This window comes from Hypanus sabinus, chromosome 11 (genome assembly GCF_030144855.1).
Source record: "Hypanus sabinus isolate sHypSab1 chromosome 11, sHypSab1.hap1, whole genome shotgun sequence".
Classification (NCBI taxonomy): domain Eukaryota; kingdom Metazoa; phylum Chordata; class Chondrichthyes; order Myliobatiformes; family Dasyatidae; genus Hypanus; species Hypanus sabinus.
This window is the reverse complement of record NC_082716.1, coordinates 38,225,624-38,252,937: the sequence shown is the minus strand read 5'-3', so window position 1 is coordinate 38,252,937 and position 27,314 is coordinate 38,225,624. Positions and strand designations below refer to the sequence as shown.

The window sequence follows — 27,314 nt, the reverse complement described above, 5'->3', positions numbered from 1 at the left end:
TCTTGATTAGCACCTCATCCACCATTTGCACTCAAAAGGTTTCCTTTGGAATTTTGGCATGTGGCCAACTTCTGTTTGGATTGCAATAAGGTTCCAAAGAGGAAATCAGTAAGATTACCTGAATATAGGATTAATTTGAGCTCTGTATGTTTCTCTTAGGTTTGTCTGCAGAATAAGCAAATGGACTTCATTGCAAGTTATGAATGTATCCTACAAAATCTGTAATAATTTTACAGAAGAATTGTGTATAGATTAACAAGATGAACAATTAGACTTGTAATGATTTAACAAAAATTTAAGTAAAAATTTGAAAATGCATACTTTATAGTAGCCCAGGAACACATTACGAAATTGAAGTCTTGGAGATAAATAGTAGGTGACAATTTCAGCAATAGACAAATTTAGAAGGGGCTAGAGACAAACAATATAACATAAATGGAAAAAAGACCGTTTTAGTGATGAGAATGAACTCAGGTGAAACTTCTGACAGCTTCAAACAGATGGTGATGAGGAGGCATATGGGGAAGGGGGGGGGTGAGGTTGATTGAGTGCTTGAGTGGTATCGCTCCAACAACCTCCACTCAACATAAGCAAGACCAAAGATTTGATTGTGGACTTCAGAAATGGGTGGTCAGGAGAACATGCAGCAGTCCTCATTGAGAGGTCAGTGGTTCCGAGATGCCAACATCTCCAAGGATATATCCTAAGCCTGAGACGTGGATGCAAACTTGAAGGGATGCCAGCACATTGTTAGAACTTACGCATTTATTAAGATATACTGTGGTGAGCATTCCGACTGGTTGCATCACAGCCTGGTATGGAGTCTCCAATATCCAGGATTGCAAGAGGTTGCAATCCTGTCAGCCCAAAAGTCTGTAGACTCAGGCAGCTCCTCACAAGCACAATCCTCCCTACCATCGAGGACATTTTCCAAAGGCAGTGCCTCGAGAAGGCAGCATCCATTATTAAAGTCCTTTACATCTGGGACATTCCTTGAAGGCGGAGGCATAGGAGCCTGAAGATCCACACTAAATGATTCAGAAACTGCTTCTTCTCTTCCACCATCAGATTTCTGAATGATACATGAATATTACCTTGTTATTTCCTTTTTGCACAATTTATTTCTATTGTAACTTATAGTAATTTTATGTCTTTGCACTGTACAGCTGCCACAAAATAAATTTCATATAGAACAGTGATAATAAACCTGATGCTGAAGTCCTTGATCGTGGTGGCAGATTCGCTATAGCTGTAAAATTTCTGCTTTAAAATGTTGGATTACCTATCACATATACAGAATTCTCACAGCACTGCTTTTTCTCTGAATGATTAGCTGCCTTATTTTATGTTTATTACTTTGTTTTAAATCACCTGTCTTGGGAACCTGGTCATCTAACCTCATTCCAACCCGTCTCATGGACCCAGTTACCTTTTTCCACATTACAACCCATTCCCCAATACTATTATTTCCTTCACACCGATCTGTTCACCGACACCATTGCTATTTCTTACATCACCAGCTCCCTTCAGTCCAACTACGGCACCCAGTCTGGTCGGTTCAGTCTGTCCTTTGCTTGTAAAACTGCTCACTCCTTGTGCATTAGCACTTATTCACTCATTTCACTAGACAACAAAGATTTTGCTTTCTGAATACTTCTGGGTGCATCTTATGGATTTTGGGTTGCTGCTGATGAAAATCACCATAAAATTTCCCTATTACACACCATTTTTTAAAAAAAATTACCTGTATTTGTTACTTCAATTCAAAATTCAAGTCAGAAAAACTGATGTGAAGATTAAGGAAGACATTTTTGTTAGTCCAGAGATTAAACAGGTCATCAATGACAGGCAATTCGAAGAACTTCTAGTGGAACTGGAAGAAATCCGATAGAAAGCGTTCAAGGATGTTGTTGAAAATTTTCTTGGTAACTACAGAGCGCCAAACTATGTGAAGCTGGTTGACAACTTGCTCCAAGCATACAAAATCATGAAGTGATTGAAGATTTATTTTCTGCTTTCCCAGTTAGATTTATTCCCTGCAAATATTAGTGATGTTAGTGACAAGCATGGTGAAATGTTTCACCAGGTCATTGCAGTCATGGAGAAACGGTATCAGGACAACTAGAATCCATTAACGCTGGTTGATATTGTCGGACGCTGAAGCGAAAAGCCTCATATAAGGAGTACAAATGAAAATCATTAACGAAACAATTTTAGTTTAGTTAAACTATTACAAAGTGTCAGCAATTTAACGCATTATCTTCAACAAAAAGTTCACTTCTCGTTTCTCCAAATTCTTACGTGATACAAGTAGCCTGAAATTATGTGTTCAGCTTCAAGCGGTCTGTTATAAACAAACAAACAAAAAATCTGAGGAAACAACGCTTTCTTAAAAAAAATTATCCTATATAATTTGCTCAGGGCTCTCTCGCATGATTGCCTTTATCGCCTACTCCGCGTTCTCTTCCATGGTAATTCCACAGGAGAGACTCCCTCTCACACGGTTTTCCCCATTACAAGTCCTCCGTTACCTGGGCTCTATTATTCATTCACTCCACGTTACAGACTTTTCCTCCCGATACCGGTCTTTCCCTCACGCCCTGACTTTCCCGCGCTCCGTCGCCAGCTCCTGCCTTCACCTGCCCGCGCGCCCTTTAAACGGACCATCCCTCTCGCGCACGTTCGTTCGCCGAGGCTCGCGCCCCTTCACGTCCTCGCTCAGAAGCCCGGCAGGTGCCGGAGTCTGGACCCTAAGGGCATTGCAGCGCAGAAACAGGCCTTTTGGCCCTTCTTGGCTCTGCCCTGCACCCGGCCCATATCCCTCCACACACCTCTCATCCATGCACCTGTCCAAGTTTTTCTTAAGTGATAAAAGTGAGCCCGCATTTACCACTTCACCTGGCAGCTAATTCCACACTCCCACCACTCTCTTCTGTGAAGAAGCCCCCCCCTCATGTTCCCTTTAAACTTTCCCCCCTTCACCCATGTCCTCTGTTTTTTTTAATCCTCTCGCCACAGTGGAAAGAGCCTGCTTGCATTCACTGTATCTATACCCATCATGATTTTATATACCTCTATCAAATCTCCCCACATTCTTCTACACTCCAGGGAACAAAGTCCTAACCTATTCAACCTTTCTTTGTAACTCAGTTTCTCAAGTCCCGTCAACATCCTTGTAAAGCTTCTCTGCACTCTTCCAACCTTATTAATATCCTTCCTGTAATTTGGTGACCAAAACCGCACACAATACTCCAAATTCGGCCTCACCAAATTCGACCAGATGGAGGGTCTCAAACCAAAACGTCGACTGTCCGTTTCCCTCCATAGATGTTGCCTGACCCGCTGAGTTCCTCCAGTGTTTGGTGTGATGCTGTTCATAGAAATGTCTCGGTCGCTGCTTTCAAAGGCAGTTTACACAGACACCATGTGGCATTTTCAGCATTTAATGACAAATAATCACTCTATTAGCACCTTCCTGCCTTAAAGCTGAAAATTAATCTTAAAAATATTGCAGATACTGGAAACTTGAAATAAAAACAAAACGCTGTAAACACACAAATGAACAGGCGGCATCCAGTGTAAAAGAAACAGAGTGAAAGGTTTTAGGATCATTTAAAATATTGACTCTTTTCTGTTTCCACTGACAGGGCCCGACCTGTTAGTTTCCGAGAAAAAGTAATTCACGCATTCAAACTACAAGTTCCGGAGGGCAGTGCAATTAGTACATGCGCAGAACGACCTGGATCTCCCACAATGCAGTTCGGCCGATTCCCGTGTTAATGCGGAAAGCGCTGACGGAAGATTAAAAGAGAAAAACTGAGCTAGTTTTGGGGGTGAGTAGTAGAATCGTGTGTTTTTGTACTTATAATCGGAGAGCATCGTCTTTGTAATTATGCATTGATCATGTTTATTACCATTGCAGATGTTAGAATGAAGTGATTGGGCCTAGGAGTGAAGCCTTGTGTAGTGACAGATTCGCGCTAGCTGCCCTGCCTCTGGTATTGATATGTCCAGCAGGTGGAACCAGATTTCAATTCCAAACTATTGACTTATGTTGAGAAATTTATCTTTTTTTCGTTGTAATAATTTTATGTGTGCGTAGTAAGAAAAACTGCCAATCAGTGAAAATGTATAGGCTGAAGTGCATGACATTTGGAAACACGTGTAATTGATAAATTATAGTTGCAAGTGGTTGCTGTTTTGACTCTATCGCTTTTTGAAACTTTCCCTTATTACAGCCGAATAATTAGAACGTGTGAGTTGGAAATGGGCCAACTACGTTCCTCACATCTTATTTCACCATTTAATACTGTATGTCGTACTTAATAGAATAAACAATAGATGTTCTTTATCCCCTGTGGAAAGATGGTTGCAAATATCTGTTTAATTCAAATTTTATTCCTAGCTTTCCAATACTGAATATTCAAACTCAATTTGTATAGCACTAACACTCCGTTAACTTTTTAAAGCATGTCTTGTAACTGTTTTGTGCCAAATCCCTATTTTAAAAAGCCAAAACTTGATAGTGAAGTACTAGCTAATGACAGCCTATATAAGCCTATATCAAATCTCTCCCTTCTTGGGCAAGATTCTTGAGAAAGTCATTTTCAACCAACTCAACTTTCTGAATGAAAACAAAATTCTAGAAAAGTTTCTGTCAGGTTTTAGAGTAAACTTCGGTATGGAGATGGTCCTTAACAAAATTGTCAGTGATTTTAGGCTTAGCACTGACGCCAACAGGGTCTCCGTTCTAATTTTCCTAGATCTAAGTGCTGCCTTTGACACAATTGACTACAACTGACTAGAACATTCTCTTTGATTGCCTTGAGAACTGGGTTGGCCTTTCTGTGGTTTCTGTGGTATGAGTTGGTTTCACTCATACCTCAGAGATAATTTTTGTCTGTTATGGAGACCATTTTTCTAAGAGATATAATGTTACTTTTGGTGTTGTTCAGGGAAGCTGCCTTGATTCCCTACACTTCATTTGGAGACATCATTAAAGAGCATAAACTTGATATCCACAGATATGTAGAGAGCACACAATTGAATATCTCAGCTGAGCCTGATGATGATAACACCCTATTTACTCTGACTTTTGATAGAGCTGTAAGAAACAATTAGGTGAGCAATAATTTCCTCAAACTAAATTAAGATGAAACTGAAATGCTTTAGTTTGGTCCCAAAGAGGAAAAAAAAGAGATAAGCTATTTGATAAACTTGGAAACGGCTTCCCTTGTAAAACCAGAAGTAACAAGCCTGGGTGTTATCCTTGATTCAGAAATGAGTTTTAAATACTACTTAAGGAAGATAACCAGAGAAGCATTTCTGCTTTTAAGAAATAATGCAAAAGTGTATCCTCCATTACTGTCACGTGAGATGCTGAAAAACTAATTCACGCCTTGAAGTCAGATAGACTAGATTATTGCAGTGCACTCTTTACTGTCCTTCCTAAGTAATCTATTCACAAATTTCAACTCAGTCAGATTGCCACTTTAAGCTTTTAACTAAAACCAAGGTGCTCTCAATGCTTAAAGCTCTCAGTGGTCTGGAACCGGACTACATCACAGAATCACTTTTGTTTTATAATCCTGCTCGAGCTCTCGGGTTTTCTTCTGCTTAAATTTCAGTTATCTCCCTCAATAGAAAATTGGCAGTTCAACTTTTTGGAAATGTGCTCCTAAACTGTGGAACTCAGTACCTAAAACTATAAGCGTGCAGAGTTAGTTGACAGGTTTAACTGCCCCCCTCAAAACCTATTTATTTAACCTTGCTAATATAATTTTGTCTTCTATTTTTTATATTTGTACTTTTGTACTTTATCCCATTATAAAGCAAATTGAACTATATCACTTGAATAAAAAGTGCTCTATAAATAACATTATTACTAGTATCCATTTTTGTTTGTTGGATCTCTCTATCTCTCTATCTCCCTGTCTCCATCTCTGGAGACAGACTGTCTGCTGATGGCTTTTATAAGCCTACTGACTTTTCACAGCTATCCTGACTCTACCTCTTCCCACCCTGTCACTTGTAAAAATATTATTCTCTTCTTTTGGTTCCTCCATTTCAAGTTCAAGATCATTGTATGTATATAGCCAAATGTGACTACGTTCCACCAGACCAAGGTGCACAACACAGTACATACAACTCACACACATAACAGAAAGTAATATTACCACAAATAAATTAAAACATAATGAGGTGCATATATGATATAAATTAAAACATGATTGTTATAATGTTACTGATGCTTCATACTGGGTGGTGACAGGGTGTTCAGTAATCTGAATCTGTCCACAACTTTTCTCAGGATGAGGCTTTCCATTCTAGAACAGCTGAGATGTCCTCCTTCCAAGAATGGGGTTTTCCTTCCTCTGCCATCCATGCTGCCCTCACTTGCGTCACTTCCATTTCCTTAACATCTTTCTTCATCCAATCACCCTGCTGCCATAACAGGATTAGAATTCCCCTTGTCCTTCCCACGTCCCTTCATATCTGGCATAACACTCTCTGTATCTTCCACCATCTTCAATGGGATCTTACCACTAAATGTATCTGTCCTTCCTTCTCCCACTCTGGTCTCTGCAGAGATCATGCTCGATACAACTCCCTTGTCCACTTATCCCCCTCCATTTATTACCCTCCTGGCATTTATCCTTTGCAAGTAGGACAACTGCTACACCTGTCTCTACTCCTTCTCCCTCACCACCACTCAGGGCTCCAAGCAGTCCTTCCAGCTGAAGCAACACTTCACCTACGAGTCTGTGAGGATCGTCTGCTGTATCCAGTGCTCCCAGTGTGGCCTCCATCTTTGAGACCTGATATTGATTAGGGGACTGCTTCATTGAACCCCTTTGCTCCACCTTCCACAAAAGGACTTGTCCAGTGGCTTACCTTTGTAATTTTACTTCACATTCTGACATGACAATCCATTGCCACCTCTCAAGTCAAGTCAAGTTCATTATTGTTTAACTATAAATATGTGTACCATCAAACGATATGTTCCTTTGGATCAGGATGTAACACCCAGTAGTACACAAAACACTTATAACACACAATAACTTAGGAAAGTAAGTATAAAATCTAGGCATAAAGAAAGTGCACAAGTTAAATATTGTAAGGTACAGAAGAGTTTACAATGCAATCTTTGAATGGAATCCAGCAATATGTTCAGAAGTCTAATAGCCTGAGGGAAGAAACTGTTTCCCATCCTGACCATTTGTGTTTTTATGCATTGGAATCTCTTGTCTGTTGGTAGAAAGTCAAAGAAGATGCTGGATGGATGGGTGGCATCCTTGATGATACTAAGGGTCCTGTGATAAATTTCGCTGAAAGATGGGAGAGAGACCCCTATGATCTTCTCAGCCAGTCTCATAGTCCTTTGTAGGGACTTCCAGTCTGATGCTTGGCTGCTCCCTAACCAGATGGAGATGCAGCTTGGCAGCTACTGAAGTGGTAAGGCCACTCTCAGGTTGGAGGAGCGATACCTCATATTCCATTTCCGGCAACACTTTTGGCAAGATGGCGGCTTTTATGGGGTCAACAAAAGGTGCTGCTGTTGTATCTTCTCAAGATCCTGCTATACATTAAGAACTTAAAGGTTGCTAGCTGGCTGAGATAATGAAGGAGCTGCACAATGTGTTGCTGCTTGAGTGGATGGAAACTTACAGTCAAATAGCAAGTGGCCATCATAATTGTTTTTCTTGCAATTGCAAGTCCTCTTTGGACATTGTTAATCTGGTGTGCTGCAAGTTCGATTTGCTTATTTATTGGATGAGAGTAGGAGGGGATGGAGGGGGAGCTCCTCAGTCATAGCAAGGACAAGGCCTGAAGCCTTGGTGCCAGCTGTTTGCAGCAGCCTGGAGTGAGGGGACAAAACCCTTGACACTTCACTGGGGGTGATGTTGTGTGGCATCGCTGCCCTTCCAAGATTTTGCTGGGCAGAAGACAAGCTCCGTTGTGGCCAACTGCAGATTTTTTTTATTTGGATGCACTCAATGAACTTGGGACCTCAAGCTGCGGAGGGCGGCATAGCACAGTTGTGGCAACTGAAGATTTCAAATGGACTAAGGAGTCTGTACTATTTACATATATATTTGTGTGGTTTCTCTTTTTGCTAATATTCTATTATAAGACCATAAGAGCAGAATTAGGCCATTTGGCCCATTGAGTCTGCTCTGCCATTTAATCATGGCTGATTTAATTATCCTTTTCTCGCCCTCCTCAGACCCACTCCCTAGCCTTCTCACTCTAACTTTTGATGCCGTGTCCAGTCAAGAACCTGTCAAGCTCTGCCTTAAATACCCTTGATGACCTGGTCTCCACAGCTGCTTGTGGTAATGAATTCCACAAATTCACCACTCTCTGGCTAAAGAAGTTTCTCCACATCTCTGCTTTAAATGTCGCCCCTCTATCCTGAAATTGTACCCTCTTGTCCTTGACTCCCCCACCATAGGAAACATTCCTTCCATATCTACTCTTCCTAGGCCTTTCAACATTGAGAAAGTTTCTGTGAGATGCCTCTTCATTCTTCTAAATTCCAGCAAGTACAGATCCAGAGCTATCAAATGCTCCCCGTATGATAGCCCTTTCATTCTTGAAATCATCCTTGTGAACATCCTCTTGACCCTCTCCAATGCTAGCACATCTTTTCTAAGATGAGGGGCCCAAAACTGTTCACAATACTAAAGGTGAAGCCTCCCTAGTACCTAGTACCTCAGCATCACCTCCTTGCTGGTATTCTAGACCTCTTGAAATGAATGCTAACATGGCATTTGCCTTCCTCACCATCTACTCAACCTGCAAGTTAACCTTCAGTGCAGACTGATGCATTTGGTTCATCTGCATCTTCTTGTCCCCTGTTATTATTTCTTCGACCTCATTTTCTAGTGGTCCTATATCCACTATAATCTCTTTTATTTTTTAAATACTTGAAAAAGCATTTACCATCCACTTTGATGTTGTTTGCTAGCTTGCTTTCATATTTCATCTTTTCCCTCCAATGATTTTTCTAGTTGCTCTATTGGGTTTTAAAAGCTTCCCAATCCTCTGCCTTCCCACTCATTTTTGCTTTGTTGTATGCCCTCCCTTTTGCTTTTACATTAGCTTTGACATCCCTTGTCAGTCATGGTTGAACTATTTTGCCATTTTAGGTATTCCTTTGTTTTTGAAATGCATCTTTCCTGTACCTTCTGCATTTTCCCCAGAATCTCATGCCTTTGCTGCTCTGCTGATATCCCTACCAGCATCTCCTTCCAATGTACTTTGGCCAACTCCTGTCTCATACCACTGTAATTTCTTTTACACCACTGAAATAATGCTACGTCAGACTTCCGCCCTATCAGATTTCAAGTTGAACTGAATCATATTGTGATCACTGCCTCCTAAGGGTTCTTTTACTTTCAGCTCCCTAATCACCTCTGGTTCGTTAAATAACACCCAATCCAGTATAGCTGATCCCCTAGTAGGCTCAATGACAAACTGCTCTAAAAAACCATCTCAGAGACATTCAGCAAACTCACTTGCTTGGGATCCATTTCCAACCTGATTTTGCCAATTGACCAGCATTTGAAGTCTCCCATGACTATCATAACATCGCCCTTTTAACATGTCTTTTCTATTTCCTGTTGCAAACAGTGGTCCACGTTCCAGCTACTGTTTGGAGGACTGTATATAACTGCCATCTGGATCCTTTTACCCTTGCAGTTTCTTAACTCAACCCACAATAATTCAACGCCTTCCAATCCTGTGTCACTTCTTTCTACTGATTTGATGCCATTCTTACAGCAGAAGCATGCTACTCCTTCTGCTGACCTTCTTAGCCTGTGGCACAACATGTAACCTTGGACATTCACCTCCCAACTACAACCATTCTTCAGCCATGTTTCAGTGATGGCCAATACATCATACCCGATAATCTGTAAAAGTGCAACAAGATCATCCACCTTATTTCTTGTACACCATGCATTGAGATATAACACTGTGGCATTTGCTACCTTGTTTTGATTCTGCATCCCTAATGCACTGATACTCACCCTGCTGGCTGCAAATATGTCCTATCATCTGACAGTCTGACTGCACGCTAGCTTTGCTTTTTTACCATGCAAATTATATCTGTATTCTTTCACTCTGGTTCTCACACCCCTGCCAAATTAACTTAAACCCTCCCCAACAGCTCTAACAAACCTGCCTGCGAGAATATTGGTTCCTCTCAGGTTCAGGTGCAACCTGTCACTTTTGAACAGGTCATACCTTCCCCCTGAAGAGATCCTGATGATCTAAGAGCCTGAAGACCTGCCCCCTACAGCAGCTTCTTGGCCATGCATTAGTTTGCCAAATCAACCTGTTGCTAACTTCACCAGCGCATGCCACAGGCAGCAATACAGAAATTACTACGTAGGAGGTCCTGCTTCTCAGCTTTATATCTAGCTCTCTAAATTCTCTTTTCAGGACCTCTTTGCTTTTCTTTCCTCTGTCATTCGTACCAATGTGTACCATGGCTGCTCTCCTTCCCTCTCCAAAATGTTGTACTGTAGATGCGATCTGAGGCATCCCTGACCCTGGCACCTGGGAGGTAACATGCCATCTGGGTGTCCAATTCACATCCACAGAATCTCCTGTCTGTTCTGACTATTTGAGTCCTCTAAAACTACAGCTCCCTTCTCCCTCTTTCCCTTCTGCACCACGGACCTATGCTCAGTGCCAGTAATCCAGTCTCCATGGAGTTCCCATCAAAGGTTATCCTCCACAACAGTATCCAAAGTGGTATACTTATTTTTGAGGGGAATGACCGAGGGGGTGCTCTGTGCTAACTGCCTGTTCACATTTTCATTTCTCCTGACAGTTACCTACCTGTTCGCCTCTTCCACCTTCACGGTGACTACTTCCCTGTAACTGATTGATTATCTCTTCACTCTCCTGTATAAGCTGAAGGTCATCCAGCTGCTGTTCCAGATCCCTAACACGATCTTCAAGGAGGTGCAGTGAGGTTTAGGTCTCAAAACCATGACACCTAGCAGGAGTCAAGTGTCAGGACAAGGACTGGGCCTCAGAGCCATGGTGTCACCTGGCGAGCATTGGGGCCAGTCAACAGATGATGTTGGTGGGCTGGGAAGTCTGAATTATATACATGCATATTGTGCATCATTGTATTTTACTGATATTCTACTCACAAACAAGATAAAATCTGTAGATGCTTGAAAGCCCATCAATGCACACAAAATGCTAGAGGAATCAGCAGGCCAGGTGGCAGCTATGGAAAAGAGTACAGTTGACATTTCAGGCCAAGGTGCTTCAGCAGACACTTCCTGAGTTCTTCCAGCATCTTGTAGGTGCACTGCTGGTATGACTTGTATGTGTGAGGACTGGGCATCAAGCCCCAGTGTCGCGGGAGCAGGGGAACTCTTATTATGTGATTGTAATACTCTCATTAGGTGATTCTCAATATAGCAATGGTTCAAGAGAGTAATGGTTGAGGGGTAATAACTGTTCTTGTGAGTTCAGAGGCTCCTATACCACCTTCCTGATGGCAGCAGCGAGAAGAGAGCATGAACTGGATGGCGGGGGTCGCTGGTGATGGATGCTGGTTTCCTGTGACAGAGCTTTGTGTAGATGTGCTTATGGTGGGGAGGGCTTTACCCATGATGGACCAGGTCATATCCACTACTTTTTGTAGGATTTTCCATTCAAGGGCATTGTTGTTTCCATACCAGGCAGTGATACAGTCAGTCAATTTATTGTCCACTACACATCTATGGAAGTTTGCCAAAGTTTTAGATGCATTGCCAAATCTTTGCAAACTCCTAAGGAAGTAGAGACACTGCCATGCTTTCTTAATCATTGCATTTGCATGCTGGACCCAGGACAGGTCCTCCAAATGATAAAAGTGAGGAATTTAAAGTTGTTCAGAACCTCCTCTGGACCATCTCTAATGCGAGTACATCTTTTAGATAAGGGGCTCAGTACCACTCACAATATTCCAAGTGTGGTCAAACCAATGTCTTATAAAGCCTTAGCATTACTTGTTTTATATTTATAGTCCTCTTGAAATAAATGCTAACATTGCACTTGCCTTTCTCACCACAACTCAACCTGAAAGTTAACTGTTAGGATATCCTGCACACCTCAGATTTTTGAATTTTCTCCCTATTTAGAAAATAATTCATGCCTTTATTCTTCCTACCGAAGTACAAGACCATGCACTTCCCTAAACTATATTCCATCTGCCACTTTACTCATTCTCCCAACCTACCCTTCTGCAGATCCCCTGCTTCTTCAACTCTACCTCCCCCTCCACCTGTCTTTGTATTGTCTGTAAACTTGACCACAAAGCCACAAATTCCTTTATCCAAATCATTGACATATAACATAAAAAGAAGCCGTTCCAACCAACAAAGGCTCCCTTCATTCCGATTCTTTGCTTTCTGCCAGTTAAATAATTTTCTACCCATGCTAGTATCTTTCCTGTAATACCATGGGCCCAGGTCCTTGCTGAGATGAGCATTAATTCTAGTCACAACCAATGTCTCAAAGCACTTCATCGCCATAGACATGAGTGCTACTGGACTGGTAGCAGTATCTTGGGCACTGGTATAACTGTTCTTCTGCCATTTCTTTGTCCCCCATTACTACTTCTCCAGTGTCATTTTCCAGTGGTCTGATATTCACTCATCTCTCTTTTATATATATAAAAAACTTAATATATATCCTCTTTTATATTCTTGGTTAACTTGCCTTCATGTTTCTTCTTTACTCTCTTTATGGGTTTTATAGTTACCTTCTGTTGGTTTTCAAAAGCTTCCCAATCCTCTACAGTACATTCCCACTAATTTTTGCTATATTATATGCTCTCCCTTTTCACCTGATTGCTGCTTTTGACTTCCCTTGTCAGCCTCAGTTGCTTCATCCTCCCTTTAGAATACTAACTTCATCTTTGGGATGTATCTTTCCTGCTTCTACCGAATTGCTCCCAGAAACTCCAGCCATTGCTGCTCTGCTCCATGCTGTTCTCCTCTTCTAATGAATCTTGGTCAGCTTCTCTTTCATACCTCTGTAATTCCTTTTACTCCATTGTAATACTGATACATTTGATTTCAGCTTTTCCTTCTCAAAATGCAGGGTGAATTTGATAATATTATGATCATTGTCTCTTAAGGGTACCTTTACGTTAAGCTTTCTAATCAATTCTGGGTCTTTACATAACATCTAAACCAGAATTGCTGGTTCTCATCTACAAGCTGCTATAAAAAGTAATTTCATATGCATTCTACAAATTTTCTCTCTTGGGATCCAGCACCAACCTGATTTTCCCAATCCATCTACATATTGAAATCCCCCATGATTATTGCAACATTGCCCTTTTTGACATGCCTTTTATATTTCCTATCATAATTTGTAGCCCACAACCTGGTTACTGTTCTGACGCCTGTATATAACTCCCTTCAGGGTCTTTTTACACTTGCATTTTCTTAACTCTATTGCAGGGATTTTACCTCTTATGACCCTATGTCATCTCTTTCTAAGGATTTGTTTTTTTACCAACAGAGCTATCCCATCCTCTCTGCCTACCTGTCTATCCTTTTAATACAATGTGTATTCTTGAATATTAATCGCCCAGCTATGATCTTCTTTCAGCCATGACATAGCGATGCCCACAACATCATACCTGCTAATCTTTAACTATGCTATAAGATAATTTACTTTATTCCGTATACTGTGTGCATTCAAATATAACACCTTCAGTCCTGTATTCAACACCCTTTTTGATTTTGGCCCCGTTATGCTTAACTTCTTCCACTGACAGCAATTTTGCCCTATCACCTGCCTGTCCTTCCTCATAATGTTACTACACAATGCATCTAGTTTTATACCAAATGGCCCATCCTCAGCTGTATCAGTCTTGTTCCCATCCCCCTGACAATTTAGTTTTAACCCTCCCTAACACCTCTAGCAAACCTACCAACATGGATCTTGGACCCTCTTGGGATCAGGTGTAATCTGTTGTTTTTGTACAGGGCATACCTTCCCCAGAAGAGATCCCAATCATGCAGAAATCTGAAATCTGCCCTCTGCACCAATTCTTCAGCCACAGATTCATCTGCCAAATACCAACTGATCTGGCCCGTGCTTGCAATTAATTTTTCCTTCAAGGCTGATGCTATTCATAAATTTATTTATCCAGCTAGTGGATTCTGTACTTGGAGTTTTTACTCTTGTTGGAATGTAGTTATTTTGTGTTTTTTGACATAAATGTTGATATATTGTTGTCATATTTACTGATGTACAGTGAAAAGTTTGTCTTGCATACTATTCAAAAAGAACAAATCATTACACAGTGCATTGAGGTAATACATGGTGAACAAAAATCACCAGATCATTGGGTATATTTACAGAAGCGGTTTATGTTCTTGATTAGTAAGGGTATCAAAAGTTATGGGGAGAAGACTGGGGTTGAGGGTGGTTACAAATCAGCCAGGTGGATTAGACTTGATGGGCTGAATCCCCTAATCCTGCTCCCATGTCTTATGCTCTAAAATGTTTGCCAATGTATCTTAATTGGCCAGTTCCTTAACCTAACTTGCCAGCTTACTTGGCTTTCAAGTCCTCAAAATTGTTATGATTGAAACTTAAAGACCTAGTTTTAAACCCATTCTTCTCTCCCTCAAACTTAATGCATCCTAAGGGTGTCTAGGAGTTTGTTAATCCAACTTTATTATATAATACCAGATGTAGTGTGGCATGCAGCCAGATTGGGTCCAGAATTTGTTAATCTAAGAAACTATCCTGAAAACGCTAGAAATCCTTGTATAGACTTAGAGTCATAGAGCACAGAAACAAATCCTTTGGTCCATCAAGTTTGTGCCAAACTGTTATTCTACCTAGTGCCAAAGACATGGAATTGGACAAAAGCTCTCTGTACCTCTCCCATCTATGTACTTATCCAAACTTCTCTTAAATGTTGAAATCGAGCTCGCATCCACTACTTCCTCTGGCAGCTCATTCTATACTTAAACCACCCTCTAAGTGAAGAAGTTCCACTTTAAGTTTTCCTTAAATGTTTCACCTTTCATCCTTAAGCTATGACTTCTAGTTCTCATCTCACCCAACCTCTGTGAAAAAAAACCTGCTTGCATTTATGCTATCTATACCCCTCATAATTGTGTATACCTCTATCAAAACTCCCCTTATATTTGTACACTTCGGGGAATAAAGCTCCAACCTATTCAACCTTTCTCTGTAACTCAGGTCCTCAAGTCCTGGCACCATCCCTGTAAATTTTCCTTCTAGTCTTTCAATCTTACTGGTCTTGCAGGTAGGTGACCAGAACTCAGATTCAGATTCAGTTTATTGTCATTTAGAAACCACAGATGCAATGTAGTTAAAAAATGAGACAACATTCCTCCAGAATGATATCACAAAAGCACATGACAAGACAGACTACACAAGAAAATCCACATAACACTTGGCAATCCCCAATCCAGAGTCCGGAGAGGCTGCTGCGTATTAATATTGTGCTACCATTTTAGCGTGTTCCCTGGAAAGGAGCTCCAATCCAACCAGACAAAACAAGACCAAAAACTAAAGCTACAAGACCTGCACAAAACCACACAGTTACAACAGTGCAGACAATAGCATAATTGATATAAAAAAAAGACCATGGCACAGTAAAAATTATTCAAAGATGTTAAAAGACCATAAGTTCAAAAGAAACCACCACACAGTTTCCACAAGTCCTCAGGGTCCCGATTGACTCGTCATCCCATGCCAGCAGCAGAAGGGAATACCCCCGCTGTGGACTTCCATGGTGCCGCCCGACTCAACCTCGCAGACGCAGCACACAATGAAAGCGACCTGACTGCAGCGGACTCCGAGTCCGTTGAACCTCCGAGCCTCTGACCATCTGCCCCGGCACAGCTTACCCGAGCACCATCCTCTGCCAAGCATATTAAGACACCCCCGCCAGCAGCCATTGGCAACGCGACCCCAAGGACTGGGGGCCTGTTCTTCCCAGCAGAGACCCTGACCTCACAGCAAGCAGCAGCAACGAAGAAGGCCTTCCTGGAGATTTCCAGATGTTCCTCCATGCTCCCAAGTCCGTATTTCATCCGATTATGATTGCGCACGGCACCCCGCTTCACAAGTAACAGATAATCAGCTCCGGAGTGGCCGCTGCAAGCTGCGTTGCGCCGCCATCTTGGAAAGTTTACACATTACTCCAAATTTGACATTACTTTTACTTTATAAAACTTCAACATAACATCCCAACTCTTGTATTCAATTATGAAGCTCTTTTTAATAACCTTGCCTCTCTGTTACACCACTTTCATGGGATTATGGATTTGTATCCCTAGATCCCTGTCCTACCACTCTCTATAGAACTGTCTATGCCTATGTGATTTTTCCAGTCTCTAAATAGATAAAATTGTCCATGATAATCACAGTGCTCTTTTAACAATCTTCAATTGTTTACTCTTTTATACTCTGTTCAAATGTATGGTCACAGATAAGAGGCCTGTATGCTGTTTCCACAAGTGACTTCTTACCTTTATTTTGTCTTATCTCCATCTGAATTGCTTCTGCATCCTAATTTCCAAACTTAGAACATCCCATGTTAGTTACCATTAACTATGATGCTTTCAGTAGCATTCAATATTTGGATTCCATTCTATGACATTTTGCAGCCATATTTTTATAATGATTTCAAGTCATAATTAGTTATTAAATCATACAAAGTTATTCACAATTAATCCACTTTATTTCAGATTCTATGTCCATTCATTTCAGTGCAGAGCTTTTAATCTTATTCTTTTTTTCTGTATCCTTTAGCCTTATCTTCTGCTGCGACATTAGATTTGTATTCCACAACCCTTTCACAGTCTGTCATTATCAAAACTTATCTCCATATCTTCCACTCATCTCTTTGACTTGGCCATTTCCTTCATCATCTTCCCATATACTTTAAATCATCTCTAGATTACTGATAATACCTAATACAATGTAAATGCTATGTAAATAGTTGTTAAACTGTATTGTTTAGGGAATAGTGACGAAGAAAAAAGTATGTACATAAGACGTGAGGCGAACAATGCTCAAACAACGAGTGCTGGAGAGAGAACTTCCAGATTTTCCCGATCTGTGGTTGGTTGAATCCGCACATGCGGAATCCGCGGATAAGGAAGCCCCACTGTATTAGTGATTTGAGGTCCAATTTACTATATTTATCAAATTTAGTTCCACTTGGAAAATGGGTACTCAACTTGTTTTTGGATATGTGAATGATTTATTGTATAACTTGAAACTATAAATTGAGGTACTTTAAAATGGGAAAATTATGTACCTTCCTAAGGCTTCATAAAAAGCAAAAATCGCATAGATCACTATATTCCAAGAGGACAATGTGTATAAGGGCACTTTATCTAAATGCCCGTAGTATTAGAAACAAGGTTAGTGAACTTGTGACACAGATCAGTACCAAGGCATATGATTTAGTGGCCATTACAGAAACCTGATTGCAAGGTGGAGATGACTGGGAATTAAGTATCCAAGGGTATCAGGTAATACGGAAAGGTAGGCAGGGAGGCAGAGGTGGTGGGGTGGCGCTTTTGATTAGGGATGAAATCGGGGCGATTGTGAGTGATAATATAAGATCTGTGGAGCAGGATGTTGAGAGCATCTGGATGGAGATTAAGAATAGTAAAGGGAAAAAAATCACTGGTGACTTGTCTACAGGCCACTTAATAAAAATATTGCAGTGGCAGAGGAGATTAACCAAGAAATAACTGAGGCTTGTAAGAACAGAACGAAAGTTGTCATGGGGGATTTTAACTTGCACATAGATTGAGTAAATCAGGTTGGTCAAAGAAGTCTTGAGGAGGACTTCATAGAATGCATCCGTGATGACTTTCTTGAGCAGCATGTTAGTGAACCTACAAGGGAAAATACTATCTTAGATCTAGTCCTGTACAATGAGACAGGTAAGATTAACGATCTTGTAGTTAAGGATCCTCTTGGAAAGTGTGATTGAATTTCGCATACAGATGGAGGATGAAATAGTTAGATATGAAACTAGTGTATTATGCTTGAAGAAGGGAGACTATAATGGGATGAGGGAGGAGTTGGCTAATGTGGATTGGGAGCACAGCCTATTTGGTAGGACAGTTGAGGAACAGTGGAATACTTTCAAAGAGATTTTTCACAGTGCTCAACAAAAGTATATTCCAGTCAAAAGTAAGGGCAGCCAGCTTTGGATAACTAGGGAAATAAAAGATAGTATCAAATTAAAAACTCGTGTACAAAGTTGCAAAGAGTAGTGGGAGACCGGAAGATTGGGAAAACCTTAAAAAGCAACAGAGAACAACTAAACAAGAAATAACGAACAGGAAGATAGAGTATGAAGGTAAATTAGCTCAAAATATAAAAACAGATAGCAAAAGTTTATATATATATAAAGCAGAAGAGGGTGGCTAAAGTCAATGTAGGTCCCTTGGAAGACGAGAAGGGGAAATTGATATTGGGTGATAAGGAAATGGCTGAGGCATTGAACGACTATTTTGTGTCGGTCTTCATGGTGGAGGACGTGTCTAATATACCAAAGAAGGATGTTATGGATGAAATGGGAGGTGAGGACCTCGATAAAATCACTGTCACTAAAGAGATAGTGATGAGCAAACTAGAGGGCCTGAAGGTAGATAAATCCCCTGGTCCTGATGGGATGCTTTGGTGGAGGTTATAGTAGACGCGTTGGTAATCATTTATCAAAACTCTCTAGACTCTGGGCAGGTCCCAGCAGATTGGAAGACAACAAATGTCACATCACTTTTTAAAAAAGGATGGAAGCTAAAGACGGGCAACTATAGGCCAGTTAGCTAAACATCTGTAGTTGGGAAAATGCTTGAAGCTGTCATTAAGAAAGTAGCGAAACATTTATAAAGGAGTGGTTCCATTAGACAGATGCATTATGGATTCAGAAAGGGGCAGGTACTGTTTGACAAACTCACTGGAGTTCTGTGAGGACATAATGAATGCAGTAGATAGAGGGGAACAGGTGGATGTCGTGTACTTGGATTTCCAGAAGGCGTTCAATAAGGTGCCGCACAAGAGACTTATAAATGAGATACAGATGCATGGAGTCGGAGGAAGTATATTGGCATGGATAGTGGATTGGTTAATCAATAGAAGGCAGAGAGTTGGTATAAATAGATACTTCTCCCATTTGCAGTCAGTGGTGAATGGGGTACCGCAGGGATCACTGCTGGGCCTGCAGCTGTTCACCATTTACATTGATGATTTGGAAGAGGGGACTGAATGTAGCATAGCAAAATTTGCTGATGACACTAAACTGAGTGGAAAAGCAAATTGTACAGAGGAGGTGGAGAGTCTTCAGAGGGATATAGATAGGTTAAGTGAGTGGGCCAAGGTCTGGCAGATGGAATACAAAGTTGGGAAATGCAAGATTATCCACTTTGGAAGGAATAATAGAAGAGCAGATTATTATTTAAATGTTGAAAGATTGCAGCATGCTGTTGTGCAGATGGACTTGGCAGTGTTTGTTCATGTATTGCAAAAAGTTGGCTTGCAGGTACAACAGGCTATTAAGAAGGCAAACGGGATGTTGGCCTTCATTGCGAAAGGGATTGAATTCAAGAGCAGGGAGATCATGCTGCAATTATACAGGGTACTGTTGAAGCTGCACCTGGAGTACTGTATGCAGTTCTGATCTCCATACTTGAGGAAGGATATACTGGCTTTGGAGGCAGTGCAGAGGAGGTTCACCAGGTTGATTCCAAGTATGAAGGGGTTAACCTTTGAGGAGAGATTGAGTTGCCTGGGACTATACTCTCTGGAGTTCAGAAGAATGAGAGAGGATCTTAAAGGAACATACAAAATTTTGAAAGGGATAGATAAGATAGAAGTAGGAAAGTTGTTTCCATTAGTAGGTGAGACTAGAACTAGGGGGTATTGCCTCAAGGTTCAGGGGAGTACATTTAGGACAGAGATGAGGAGAAACTGTTTTTCCCAGCGAGTGTTGAATCTGTGGAATTCTTTGCCCAGAGAAGCAGTTGAGGCCTCTTCACCAAATTTATTTAAGATACAGTTAGACAAGTTTTTACATAGTAGGGGAATTAAGGGTTATGGGGAAAAGGCAGGTAGATGGAGCTGAGTTTGCGGAGAGATCAGCCATGATCTTACTGAATGGTGGGACAGGCTTGATGGGCCAGATGGCTTACTCCTGCTCCTATTTCTTATGTTCTTATGTTCATAAGTAAAGTTTCATCAAATGGTGGTATGCACTTTCCAAAGTTTTGTATAATGTTCCACCAAAACTGAATTATTTCTGAACATCTATATAATATTAATAAGAACTGCACAATGCATTTGAAAGGGAGAGATCTTTTTTAACAATAAAAGCACCTTGACTTCTTTTAAAGACAATATAGATTAAAAACTAGCACTTGAAAGCTTAGTTCCACATGAAAGACTTCTAATTACACTAAGCTTTACACAAATCTGGTTTTGAAAAGAGGAAATGGAATACCTTTGTAGTTTACTAATAATAACCTCCTCTAATGGTTCTGCAATCCCAAAACCCACGAACTGTGAAAACTAAGTCCAAGTACTTAGAAACATGTCAATTCTTCAATATACTTTGTAAGCATGTCTCCTTAATCTCTTGGCTGTCCCAGCCTCTTATTACAAATGTATTTATAATATCTTGAATGTTTGTACCAAATAATATTGAAAGAAAATTAAATATCAGAAGGATTGCAACAGTTCAAGGAGATGGCCCAACACCATATCCTCAGGGAAAATGGGTCTTAAATAAAGAGATAAAACATACATTTAAGAATTTCCTCAGTTTTGCTAATTGTATCACATACTACTTAATATTTTAAATCTTTTTTTGAACCTTTTTTTAACCTAAAGTGATTATTTTTAATGGCAGAAGATTGCAGTAGGTTTGAAATAAGTAGTCACGAGGCAGAGAAAATATACTGCTTTGAAATGTGACATAAAGCGCATGGGAAAGTGAATGAGGAAAGACAAACTAAATAAAGAGGCAAAACAATAAAGGGGTGCAGGAACAAGATCCCCAAGCTGTTTGTACATAAGTGATTGAAAATGAGAGTTCAGTTGATAAAACTATTAAAAGATCAGACAAAATTATAAGCTTCATACATAAGGATAGATTATGAAAACAAGAAAATAATACAAAACCTTCATTTAACGAAAGTTGTTTGGATCTTAGTTAATGAACTGTCTTCATTTATGAGCAAGAGACTTTACTACTACTGAAAGCATCAAAAAGCTATTCTGGAATTAAGTCAGAGATCTATGACTTCAACTTGGAAGGAGATGGTTAGATGTGAGCCATATCCTCATTACATAAATCTACAGTGCCTGTAAAAAGTATTCACCTCAGCCCCCCCCCCTGAAGTTTTCATATTTTATTATTTTGCAACATTGAATCACAGTGTATTTAATTTGGCTTTTTTTAACACTGATCAGTAGAAAAAGACTCTTGTGTCAAACTGAAAACAGATCTCTATAAAGTGACCCAAATAATTACTAATATAAATCATGAAATAATTGATTGCATAAGGATTCATCTTTGTATTTGGAGTCTGACTCCTGATCTTTTTTTCTCCAGTCCTGCTGAAGGGACTCGGTCCAAAATGGCGACTGTACTCTTATCCATGGATGCTGCCTGGCCTACTGTGTTCCTCCAGCATTTTGTGTGTGTTGCTCTTCTCCCAAGTCGCAGTTATCTTGCAGACTGCATCAGGATTTCCCTGCATTTTGCTGCATTCATTTTACCCTCTATCTCAGCCTTTCTCAAACTTCGGGAACTCTTGAAATAATTTTCAGGTCTCAGGGAACCCCTGTGTAAAATTTATTATATTTACAGCTCACAGTACATTAGCATATCAGTAAGTTGTAGATATAATAATCCAAAAATAATTGTTGATGCTGTTTTGAGTAGAGAATAAATTTTTAGCCAACCTTTCTTGAAAGCTCATTAGGCAAATATAACAAATTTCTGTTAAATAACTGGCTTAAGCCAAAATGGGATTTAAGTTTTTAAAGGTAGGCTTGGTAGATTTAATTTGAATAAAGGTTGTTAATTGATTTTAATTAATACTATTTACAACATGAAAATTTATTAGCAATGTTGAATCAGTGTGTTGTGACTTCAGATTTTCTTTTTTTTTACAAGTGAAACGAAACCTCTCATGGAGCCAGTCATTGATGGCGCACCATCAGTACAGATGTCGAAACGGTTCCTCTAAGACAGACCTTTTGTTTCCAGATATGAAGTTCAAACATTAAAAATATCTTAGCCTTTGCTTGTTTTGGGCAGCTCTTTGCAACAGAAAACATTTTCTTGAATTTCACCATCATTTACAAATCGTGCAAGTGCTACAACATAACAACATTTTCTGGTGAAATCTGTTGACTCATCAACCTGGATAGAGAAGCTGTTGTTTTTCAGTTTATTACATAAAACCTCTTCAACATCATGTGACATGTCATTAATAATGTCAACTGATTGTACTGTTTGAGCGTGAAACGTTTTCAATTTCTCATACCACATCTCCATAAGACATGAGCAGAATTTAACCATTCAGCCTATCGAGTCTGCTCCACCATTCCATCATGATCCCAGATCCCACTCAACCCCATACACCTGCCTTCTCGCCATATCTTTTGATGTCTTGACTGATCAGGAAACTATCAACTTCCGTCTTAAATATCCACATGGACTTGCCCTCCTCCACATTCAGTGGCAGAGCATTCCGCAGATTCCCTACTCTCTGGCTAAAAAAAATAATTACTTCTTACCCTGACGAAGGGTCTCGGCCCGAAATGTCAACAGTGCTTCTCCCTATAGATGCTGCCTGGCCTGCTGTGTTCCACCAGCATTTTGTGTGTGTTGTTACTCCTTACCTCTATTCTGAAAGGTCGCCCCTCAAATTTGAGGCTGTGCTTGCTAGTTCTGGAAGTATCTTCTCCACATCCACCCTATCTGGGTAGATTTCAATGAGATCCCCATGCATTCTTCCAACAAATTATTGTCCTTCCCCAGAATTATCACAAAGGCAGGGTCCAAAAAGGTGTACTAGTTTGCAATAAGAACATTAGATTTGAGAAACTCCAGAGAACTAGAACTTGTGTTGTAGTGTAACTATTCAGGTGGAATCTGATTTGTCAGAGGTACCCCTGTGTTCCGCCGAGAGTTCAGAGCACAGGAATCCTCAGCGGGACCGACCAAGAACGGTGCTAGTCTTGAAGCAGCAAGTTCTTCCACAGATTTCATCAACGAGATTTACAGGAAGATGTTTCCTGCTTAGCATTGCTGCTTGCTGCACCTCCAACAATACCTTTGGGTCAGCTGCAGGGTATTCAGCCAGGGACCACAACTCATTGAAGCTCATCAAGCTCCCTTAGCCCTGGTACACCTCTAGGTGGCATGGCAGGGCTACTCCCTGCCACCCCCTGCAGCTTCCGTTGGGGTTAGTTGGTCCCCCAGTTTCTTCCTTAACCACAGCTATGAGAGCATAGAACATAAGAGCACAATTAGACCATTCAGCCCATCGTGTCTGCTCCACCATTCCATCATGACTGATCTCAGCTCCCACTCAAACCCATACACCTACCTTCTCACCATATCCTTTGATGTCCTGACTGATCAGGAAATGATCAACTTCCATCTCAAATATGCCCATGGATTTGGCCTCCACCGCAGTCTGTGGCAGAGCATTCCACAGATTCACTACTCTCTGGCTAAAAAAATTACTCCTTACCTCTGTTCTAAAGGGTCGCCTCTCAATTTTGAGGCTAGTTCTAGATACTCCCACCATAGGAAGCATCCTCTCCACATCTACCCTATTTAGTCCTTTCACCATTTGGTAGGTTTAAATGAGATCCCCTGCATTCTTCTAAATTCCAGTGAGTACAGGCCCAAAGCTGCCAAACACTGTTCATATGATAACCGCTTCATTCCGGGAATCTTACCCATGAACATCCTCTGGACTCTCTCCATTGACAACAGATCTTTTCTGAGATATGGGGCCCAAAAATCAGAATCAGATTTATTATCACCAGCATGTGTCGTGAAATCTGTTAACTTAGCAGCAGCAGTTGAATGCAATATATAATATAGAAGAAGAAGGAAAATAAAGTAAAATATAATAACAATAATAAGTAAATTATAGTATACATATATTGCATAGATTAAAAATTGTGCAAAAATATTAAAAAGTGAGCTAGTGTTCAGGGGTTCAGTGTCCATTTAGGAATCAGATGGCAGAGGGGAAGAAGCTGCTCTTGAATCGCTAAGTGTGTGCCTTCAGGCTTCTGTACCTCCTACCTAATGGTAATAGTGAGAAAAGGGCATGCCCTGGGTGTTGGAGGTCCCTAATAATGGACACTGCCTTTCTGAGACACTGCTCCTTGATGTCCTGGGTACTTTATAGGCGAGTACCCAAGATGGAGCCGACTAAATTTACAACCCTTTGCAGCAGTTTTCAGTCCTGTGCAGTAGTGCCCCCCACCCCCGCCATGCCAGACAGTGACACAGCCTGCCAGAATGCTCTCCACAGTACAGCTATAGAAGTTTTTGAGTGTATTTGTTGACATACCAAATCTCTTCAAACTCCTAATGAAGTATTGATATGTTGGGACCAGGTTAGGTCCTGTTGACAATACTCCAAGTGCTGCCTGACAAATGTCTTATAAAGGCTCCGCATTATCTTTTTGCTTTTGCATTCTATTCCCCTTGAAATAAATGCCAGCATTGCATTTTCCGCCTTTGCCACAGATTCAACCTATAAATTAACCTTTTGGGAGTGTTGCACAAGGACTCCTAAATCCCTCTGCCCCTCTGATGTTTGAACTGTTTGTCCATGTGGATAATAGTCCGCACTACTGTTCCTTTTACCAAAATACATTATTATACGTTTCCCAGCACTGCATTCCATCTGCCATTTTTTTGCCCATTCTTCCAATTTGTCTAAGGCCTGCTGCAATCACATTGCTTCCTCAGTACTACCTACCCTTCCACTTATCTTTGTAACATCTGCAAACTTTGCCACAAAGCCATCAATTCCATTATCTAAATCACTGACAAACAATGTGAAATAGTAGTTGTCCTAATACTGTCCCTTGAAGAACACCACTAGTCACCTGCAGTCAACTAGAAAAGGCCCCTTTTATTCTCACCCTTTGCCTCCTGCTTGTCAGCCTTTCCGCTATCCATGCCAGTATCTTTCCTGTAATGCCATATGATTTTATCTTGTTAAGCAGCCTCATGTGTGACACCGTATTAAACGCCTTCTGAAAATCCAAGTAAATGACATCCACTGTCTCTCATTTGTCCACCCTGCTTGTTACTTCCTCGAAGAACTGGAACAGATTTGTCAGGCAAGATTTCCCTTTAAGAAACTTCGCTGACATTGAGTTATTTTATCATCAGTCTCCAAGTACCTTGACACCTCATCCTTAATAATAGACTCCAATACTTTCCCAACCACTGAGATTAGGCTGACTGGCCTATAATTTCTTTTGCCTTCCTCCCTTCTCAAAGAGTGGAGTGACATTTGTAATCTTCCAGTCCTCCAGGACCATGCCAAAATCAAGTGATTATTGAAAAATCATGAGCAATTCATCTGTTGTCTCTTCAGCAACCTCTCCAGGACTCTGGGATGTAATCCATCTGGTCCAGGTGACTTATCCATTTTAATACCTTTGAGTTTGCATCAATCTTCATTGTGGAAGACCCTAGCAATGTGCCAGAGGTCCATGTCAGGGAACAGGAATGAGTGCCATTGTGATTCTGTAGGAAAAAGTGCTAGGAAAAAGTACCCATTAAGTTAATCTGCTATTTCTTTGTCCCTCATTACCACCACATCGGCATAATTTTCTAGTGTTCCAGTATAAACTATCACCTCCAGTTACTCTTTATATAACTGAAAAAACTTTTAGTATCCTGCTTTATATTATTAGCTACTCTGCCCTCACATTTCATCTTTGTAGTTTTTTTAGTTGCATTTTGTTGGATGTCAAAAGCTTCCCAATCATTCAAATTCCCACTCACTTCTGCTACCTTGTATGCCCTTCCCTTGGCTTTCATCCAGTCCTTAACTTCCTTTGTCGGCCACAGTTGCCTATCCCTGCCATTTGAGAACTTCTTCCTCTGTGGGACATATCTCTGCTGCACCATGTGAACTATTCCCAGAAACTTCAACCATCTCTGCTCTGTTGTCATCCCCGCTAGTATCGTCCTCTGATCCACCTGGGCAATCTCCTCTCTTGCGAATCTGTAATTCGCTTTATTCCATTGTGATAGAGATACATGTGAGTTATGCTTCTCCCTCAAATTGAGGTATGAACTCTATCATTTAATAATCACTCTCTCCTAAGAGTTCCTTTACTTTTAAGCTCTCTAATAAGATCTGGGTTGTTACACAACACCCAGTCTAAGATAGCCTTTCCCTAACTATGCTTAACACAAGCTGCTCTAAAAAGCCATCTCGTAGGCATTCAACCAGTTCTCTCTCGTGATCGGACACCAACCGGATGTGAGGTGTTTCTTCTTTATGTTACTGCGTATGTTAATCAAAATGGCTTCTTTGTTAAAAGTAAGAATGCTTCTTTGTTATGTTAACTGGTGAGAGAGTGCTTTCTCTCACAGCTTGTTTGGGTTATAATTACTGATAACGAGAACTGTATTCATTTGTTAACCAATTGGGATAGATGTTATTCTTTCTTGTGGGTCTGTAAGTTAGTGTTGTGCGGACTTTTGGGGAGTTGGAGGGGAGATCGCGAGGAAAGAGGACGTGCTGGATGCGCTGTGGTCGACTACCGAGGTTGGTCTCAGGTGGCGGTCGAGGAGGTCGGAGAAGATCGAATAGTGGACCAAAGACTTCGATAGTTGAGCTCCAACAGTTGTGCATGAATTGATTGAACTCTTGATAAGTTTTGGCACCTTTTCTTTCTTTACTTTCATATATATTGTATCACTATTAATTACCTAGTTCTAGTAAGATTTTCAAAGTGTAATTTGTAAAATGTACAAATTATTCGCGGGGTATTGGTTCCGAGACCCCCTGCGGATACCAAAAATCGCGTATGCTCAAGTCCTTTATTTACCTGAATCAGTGCGGTGGTCTTTAGGACCCGGTGTAGCTTTGAATCCACGGTGTTTCTGTTCACGAAAATAATCATGGTCGCGATTGAAAATAAGGTGGAAGTAATAAAGTGATTGGAAAGAGGTGAAACGCCATCAGTCATCGGAAAAGCATTAGGCTACAGTCAGT

General features: G+C 40.7%; 2 protein-coding genes across 8 annotated transcripts in view; one reads left to right on the top strand and one right to left on the bottom strand.

Annotated features, from left to right (window-relative positions):
- LOC132401861 (HORMA domain-containing protein 1-like) overlaps nucleotides 1-3,588 on the bottom strand; it is a 44,597-nt gene extending 41,009 nt beyond the window's left edge. The window contains exon 1 of one of the 5 annotated variants that reach the window (XM_059984153.1): nucleotides 3,268-3,588. In XM_059984153.1, the coding sequence (XP_059840136.1) occupies nucleotides 3,268-3,378 (111 nt within the window). In that variant the 5' untranslated portion in view covers nucleotides 3,379-3,588. Of the gene's footprint in view, nucleotides 1-118; nucleotides 136-2,531; nucleotides 2,664-3,267 lie in introns of those variants that run through there. The other 4 variants (XM_059984151.1, XM_059984150.1, XM_059984154.1 and 1 more) reach the window with 4 other exon arrangements.
- A 145-nt stretch (nucleotides 3,589-3,733) lies between these two features.
- Nucleotides 3,734-27,314, top strand: part of dmap1 (DNA methyltransferase 1 associated protein 1) — a 101,588-nt gene continuing 78,007 nt past the window's right edge. Inside the window, exon 1 of one of the 3 annotated variants that reach the window (XM_059984147.1) lies at nucleotides 3,734-3,833. The gene's annotated coding sequence lies outside the window, so the exon portion shown is untranslated. The remainder of the gene's footprint in view (nucleotides 3,834-27,314) is intronic. The other 2 variants (XM_059984149.1, XM_059984146.1) reach the window with 2 other exon arrangements.